The sequence below is a fragment of the Xyrauchen texanus genome, chromosome 7 (assembly GCF_025860055.1).
Source record: "Xyrauchen texanus isolate HMW12.3.18 chromosome 7, RBS_HiC_50CHRs, whole genome shotgun sequence".
Classification (NCBI taxonomy): Eukaryota; Metazoa; Chordata; class Actinopteri; order Cypriniformes; family Catostomidae; genus Xyrauchen; species Xyrauchen texanus.
In genome coordinates this window covers 15701143-15708550 of record NC_068282.1, presented here as the reverse complement: position 1 = coordinate 15708550, position 7408 = coordinate 15701143, and the positions used below count along the sequence as shown (strand labels likewise).

The following is a 7408-nucleotide window of genomic DNA, read 5'->3' as shown; positions in this document are numbered from 1 at the left end:
TTGTACTGTACTGTATAACATTATAATACAAATAGCATTTGAGTGCATAGTTTACTATTCAAGACACCAGCCATTTGTTGCACTTACATAAACAGTGGCAGAAAACACTGTTATTTAACCTTAATAACATTTTAAAGAGATTCCCTTTCTCTCTGCTTAAATACTTTGAACAAAAAGAGAGGGTGGGGGAGGGAGGATTTGGGTGGGGGAGGGGCCGTGCATGTGGGCTGTTTTCACAGGGACAGAGGAAGGTTGTGCAGAGTTGCAGAGAAGAAGAAAAGAACAGACAAGAGACCAGAAAATAGTGTATGACTGAAGGCATGTCAGCGAATATACTTAGTACTGCTACAGTGCAGTGGAGATACACAGAGAGGGATAGGTAGGTTTCTTAATGCATGTGCAATTTGACAACAATATTTACCTATAATAATTACAGGATATTTAAAAATAATGCCTCTAAGGATCTGTTTAAAACCAATAAGCTTACAAATCTTATGCATGTCTTGATAGAACAGCAAAGGAGTTATAATAGTGAAAGTGATAAAGAGAATTCCTGATTTTGCTGTACATGCATTCCGTTTATGCATTATAATTGCATACCTTACTGTTCCTATGGGTTTGTGAAGTTAGTGTCAGTATGTGAAATTCTGTGAGTTTGTGGGAGATACTCTATGCAAGGTGGAGTAACAACTTGCCTCTCTTTCTTTCATTCTATTTTAGGCATGTGTGAGGATAAACAATGGTGAAAAGATTATTGCACACCTATAACATATATTACAATCAACTCAAAAAAATCAACAGGCTGAATCAGATTTCAGGCTAAAACAGCATGGTGAGTTAATGCAAATTGCATAAGAATGTATTTCGAATTGTCTTTGTATGTATTCTGCAGCAGGAAAGAGAGACAGAGTACCATAATGACTTTACCAGCTGTTTTTCTACTCTCAAAAAGCCTATCCGGAGAGTAATGCCTCTTAAGTCTTGATTATACTGACCAGGTTCAGTTAGATTTTGGGCTATAGGGTGGCCAGCATTTTAGCAAAGGTTAGTTGTAGATCACAGAATTAATCATGTAATATCACTGCTATTTGACTTCCTAGTTTTGCAGATCATTATTAATTTGATTTGGTAATAAGTAAGTCTGCTTTTGAAGTCCAACCAGCAGCATGTGTGAATATGAACGTGTGTGTGTGTGCAGAGGATGTGCTCTTTGTAAATATATCCCAGGCTGAATTCTTGGCATTCCCGGGTGCAGCCATATTTATGCAGAATGGGATCTTGTATCTTCAGTGGTAGTTCTATATGTGTGAATTGGAGGGAAGCAATCTAAAAGATATATAAAAACAGCACAAAGCCAGTGAAAGTCAAAGAGATTTATATAAAAACCGGCACTTGATGTTCATGCATTAAATCTTTTTTAAAATGAACAAGACAATTTGTGTTTAGAAATGATTTGTTGGGATTAGTGAGGACTCTCATCTTTCTAAAACCCTGACAAATTTGTCAATTTTAATGTAAATTTGTTTAAAATGCTCTAATACTCTTAGTGTGTTGACAGTCTTCCACTCGCTCTAGAACTTCGCTCTAATCTGTCTGTTCTAATCTGCCTTCATCTTCCAGGAGGCAAAATTAGACACACGCATACAAATATACAAATATATATTGGTTGCAAATCCAACTTATTTTAATTTGTCTCGCACACATTCCTCAAAATGTGTAAGGATGATGTGAGCTGTGCAGCATTACTGAGATTACACTCGCACAGATTAAGATGCAAAGAATAGGTCACATCTTGTCCAGATTACTAAAAGGTTCCATATGGTGAATGCTGGTTGCAATCCAGTTGTGGACTTCAAGGATCTAAGGTTTTCAACCAGGGGTTTGTAAAGGTTCTGTTGGTGGGTCCGTGGATATAAATAAGGTATATAAAGCATATAGAATTTTTTGAAACAATTTAATGATATTTTTAACTATCTAACTAATTAAAACTGCATGATATTACCTACTTCTTTAATCCACTGCCAATGTAATTTTTTTAATGAATATTTTATCTTATTTTCAAGTAAAGATACACTGTAAAAAAATATTGTTGAGTAAACTTTAAAAGATCAAGGCAACCTGGTGCAGTAAGATTGTTGAGTTCTCTCAACAACTGTTTAATAATTGTCTTCAGTAACATTACTTTGATTAGTTAATGTGAATTTGTTTGTTCACGAAACGCAATTCTTGTTCAGCCAACTATCAATTCACAATACGAGAACTTTCATTTTGTTACTATTTCAATAATATTTACAGAAAAAAGTAAATAAACAGCTAAAATTGTTGAACATTAAATTGTTTGTTCAAACAACTCTTTTAGGCTAGTTGGGACGACATTGGGGGAATATTGTTGGTCTAACGTGTTTTTATGTAGACGAAAATAATTCACATCATATCTGTGACTCAGAAAACCCCATAAACTGGATAAAATGCAATTTAATCTTTTCAGTGTAGCTAAACATAGTTTAAACAGATTTAATTGAAAAGCAAAATTATATAATATATTCAAATTGAAGTGTGTAACTTTTCCAATGTTAATTTTGCAGAAATTACAAACTTCAACTTTAAGTCTTGTTTTCAAATAAATCTACCAAAATGTATATGTCTGTCAATTGATTACATATTTAACTGAAATTAATTACATGGGTGGCTGATGAAGCAATCGCAATGAATATCATATATAAATATTTGTTTAAAGGGCCACAAATAAACGTAATTTTATAAAAAATAATCACAATAATTAAAAATAAATAATACATATAATAAATATAATAATTCAGATATAATAATAAGATATTATATTATTGTGGCATTCAAATAAAGCAATTAAGAAGTCAAAAGTATCGTTTGGTTATGTCTATATTATTGACGTATGACGTATTATTGGCCTACAGTCCATAGCAAACGCTTTTGGAGTGTCGCGTTTGACTGTTTTTTTTTTTTACTTCTAAAGCCATAAATGCCGTGTTTTTAGGGCGTTATGTCAAGTTAAAAGTCATTTTGAATCTTTAAAAAAATGCATCTTGGGACCCCGGCATTCTGCTCCGTCCAGCTGTCTTCAAACAGCTGTGCATTACCTGAACAGCTCGAGTTGTGCTTACTGGCCCCGATGACTGAGTCTCGCAAAATTTGGAGGTGGTACATCAAGCTTGAAAACAAGTGCAGTGTGGTGGAGAAACAAGATACTGTATGTATTTAAACAAATTGCAAAACATATCTTTTTATCATGCATGTGAAATGTATGTTACATTCTTGGCTTTTCAGGTGTGATAATGATGCAGTGGGCATCTGAGTGGGCGGAGCAACACTATGATGTCTCCTCTACCACATCACCTCCGGTTCACCCTAAGCCCCTCACGTATACCCAGCCTAGCCGTCCTGGGTTCTCAGGCTACAATGATGACATCAGTGCCCTCAGTGCCTCTAGCTTGCTGAAGCGCTATGCTGAGAGGTATTCCTTTACCTCTGCCATACCAGAGCATGGGACTTTCCTGAGAAGTGAGCAGAACCAAGAGACATGGCCTTTGGGATACAGCGTGGAAGGACCCCCTGGTTTAGATGCATTTAAAGGGACTTTGGGGACTGGAAGTGATCTTCCAGAACAGCAGTACAGTGGTGGTCCCACATCTCAGGATTTCACTAGTCAACATCTGCTCCCCAAACCATGCTATCTTCCTTCTCCAGCATTTGCATTGCCATCTGCATACTTGCCCCCCACACCAGGCTATGCTTATCCTCAACAATGCAATCTGACTGCCAGTTACCCCCATAGCACCCCTTCTCTGCTGCCCTCAGGCCTACACACACCGACTCCTCTGAATCCCACTGCCAGCAGCCACAGTTCGGCTGAACTTCCACGCAACAGGAAGTTTGGCTTCGACCAACCCAAAACTGCCAGAGTGTCACCGTACACGATCAGAGAAAAGGGCGATCAGCAGACCAGCGATGGTGGAAGCGTCAATGAAAGCTGTGGGACAGACATCCAAAGCTACAGGCCAGAAAGACTTTCCACTCAGTTCGATCTTGACACAGATTCGGTGGGTAAGACCAGTCATCTACGGCATGTAGAGACACAGTCTTATGGAGCTCCAGGACAGTGCACATATCCCTAAATTTAATTGATTAAGACAGCTTCCTAAAAAAACAATAAATTTGTACGTGTTTATTGCAATATTTGAACATATCAACTATTTCAAATGATATGAAACATGACGATTATTATAACAGTAGACCAAAGTTCTATGATTTCATGACACTGCTCTACTAGCTGTGGACTAAGCTAAGTACATATCTTTCTAATGCACATTGTAATCATTATTCCTCTGATGACTAAACTGACTGCAGCTTTAAAGGTGAAGTGTGTAATTTCAGTGCCACTAGTGGCACCCAAGTGGAATTGCACAAGTAATTACTGTTTTCAGACAGATTTCTCTCAAATACTCCAATAAACTCACTGTAGAAGCAGACCGTTCACATGAGAACTTTTGGAAAAGAACAATGCACGAAATCAAGCTTACGTAGCTAGATACATCCACATTCTGGTACTTGTGTCGAGTATAATTCAGTATAAACAGAGCAATGTTTTTAAAAGCGCCACAGTTTTGGGGGTGAAAACAACATACAAATGTCTTACATATAGCTGTATCTGCACGAGAAACTGGGATAGGAGAAAGTATTTTAATGTCGAAAAAATTACACACATCACCTTTAATGAGGCCTGTAGCATATATGCTATTTGCCTGTAGCACAACATTTCGTTGATACTTAAACCACTGTTTCTTTTTTCTCTCTTCCTTTCCATTTAAGCTCTCGCTCTCTATAATTATGATGTGCAGTGAAGCATATTATGGTGACAAGCACTAATCCACCACTTCAATCAATGAGATTCAAACCAAAGACAGAAAGAGAGGATTGAATATAAAAAAGGGAAATAGAAATAAGGTTTTAGAATGAATCTCAAGCTTATTTGATATTTTCTTAATTTCTCCTTAAAATACACAAAAATAGTCTACATTTTAAACGAGATCGCAGATATGAAAGTTTCACATGACATATATTGTTTTCATACATGTTGATAGTTAACATGTCAGTGGCAATTTTAATACAGCAGTGTAATGGACATGTAAACCAGTGGTCTGTAACACTGTGATGTTTGAAATACTCATACTTAAGGAATATAAGGTAAGATTCCTCTATATACTTTGAATGTAAATCAGATTTTCCTCAGGAATTGTGAATCAAGCCATACCTATTTTTTAAGTTTGATGGACGTTTTCATCTTTTTATTGTATAATAAATAATTATTTACCATTTTGTGAAATGCATAAAGTAACAACATTATTATGACTTTATAATGTTATACCTTAACTGTATTTGTAAATGTTGGCCAATACATACACTCCTTTTTGAAATATAAAAATTGAATGCATGTTATTACAGAATGCACATTAATATGTCTAGCATCAACATTTACTGTGGTATGTGGGCTGCGAAAAGGCTAAAAGAAATGAGCTGAGCAGTCTTTTCCACTATTCCCCTATTGTGAATTTTACTATGGAAACATACAGAACTGTTCCAGCCCCCTAAGCTGATCACTGGATGTGTTTATTTCTGACCCTCTGACCTCCAACCATTCTTTTTTTTTTTTTTAAGGAGACCTGTGACAGAGAAGAGAGCTTTTGTTATGGTGAGGAAAGCAAGGCATACACTGAAATGTGCAAACAAAACTGCAAATAACAGTCCAGTTAATGTTTAAATCTGAATCTTTTAAGTTTTAAGTTTGGGGACAAGATGTTAAAAACCAGATCTACCTCACATTTTTGCCATGCTGTATAGATTATACAATTGTTTATTACGTCTGTTTATTATTTGTCTGAATGTCTACCTCAAAAAAAATGACAAATAAAAATGATTGTACAATTATTGTTTACTTGTTGTATTTTTTTATTTAAAAAAAACAAATAACTAATGTAGCTTCTTTGGTAGAGCTGTACATTCCTTAAAGGAATAGTTCACCCAAATTGGAAAATTCTCTCGTCATACCATCCCAGATGTAAATGACTTTCTTTCTTCTGCAGAAAACAAATTAAGATTTTTAGAAGAATATATTTCAGCTCTGTAGGTCCATACAGTGCATGACAATGGGTACCAGAATTGAACATAAATCAGCATAAAAGTAATCCATATGACTCCAGTGGTTAAATCTGTATATTCAGAAGTGATATTATAGTTGATTTTGCTAGAATTTCTTCTCCTTGCCCAGTAGCATGATGAATGTGAATCACCAAAATCACAAAAAAAAAAAAGAATGTGAAATTTCAAGTTAAAGTAGAGATTGGAGGCAGGGAGGAGAATTTATTGTAAAAATGGACTTATATATTGTTCTGTTTCTCACCCACACATATCATATCACTTTTGAAGACATGGATTGAACCTTGCATTAGATCAAATGAACAATCATTTTTTTAATGTTTATGAATCTCGGTTTAAAGGAATAGTTCACCCAAAAATGTAAATTCTCTCATCATTTACTCACCCTCATGCCATTACAGATGTGTATGACTTTTGTTGTTGTTGTTATTCTGCTTAACACAAAGATTTTTAGAAGAATATCTCAGCTCTGTATGTCTTATACAATGCTAATGAATGGTGACCAGAATTCAAAAACTCCAAAAAAGGAGATAAATTAAGCATAAAAGTAATCCATAAGACTCCAGTGGTTTAATCAATGTCTTCTGAAGCAATTCAGTTGGTTTGGTGTGAGAACAAACCAAAATGTAACACCTTTTTCACTGTACATCTTGACAGCAGTCTCCATGATGATTTCAAGCTTGATTACACTTCATATAGCGCCATCTAGTGCTCTGCGCGTGTGTCAAGCACTAGGAAGTGTAACAGCTTGAAATCATGATCATGCCTAGAGATTGCATTGACAAGATGAACAGTGAAAAACGAGTTACTTTTTGTGTTTTTCTCACCCAAAACCAAATGAATTGCTTTAGAAGACATTGATTAAATTAATGCTGACTTTATCTTTACCTTTTAGGAGTTCTGCTCACCATTTACTTGCACTGTGAGGACCTACAGAGCTGAGATATGCTTCTAAAAATCTGTATTCAGCAGAAGGATGTCAAACACATCTGGGATGCCACGAGGGAGATCATTTTCATTTTTGGGTGAACTATCCCTTTAACGTTAATTTAAATTATTGTTCATTGTTGGCTTATGTTAGTTCGTAATGCAATTATTAATGTTAATGCATACATTAAAAAGTATTGTTTGTTGATGTTAACAATTCTGTTAACTAAGATATAGTTAACAGACGCAACATTATTTTAAAGTGTTACCAAGAAATGCTTGCTAGGAATAC

At 35.5% G+C, this 7408-nt stretch overlaps 1 protein-coding gene across 1 annotated transcript; it reads left to right on the top strand.

Moving 5' to 3' along the window:
• The first annotated feature begins 234 nt into the window (after positions 1-234).
• On the top strand, positions 235-5940 carry LOC127646489 (fidgetin-like protein 2). The gene is made up of 3 exons (XM_052130187.1): positions 235-379; positions 721-832; positions 3304-5940. Exon 3 carries the CDS (start codon positions 3312-3314, stop codon positions 4149-4151), a length of 840 nt encoding a protein of 279 aa, XP_051986147.1. The 5' UTR covers positions 235-379; positions 721-832; positions 3304-3311; the 3' UTR covers positions 4152-5940.
• Positions 5941-7408: the final 1468 nt, after the last annotated feature.

Excerpts from the sequence above, each read along its gene's own strand:
- LOC127646489 (XM_052130187.1), top strand. The coding sequence starts at position 3,312 with ATGATGCAGTGGGCATCTGAGTGGGCGGAGCAACACTATGATGTCTCC.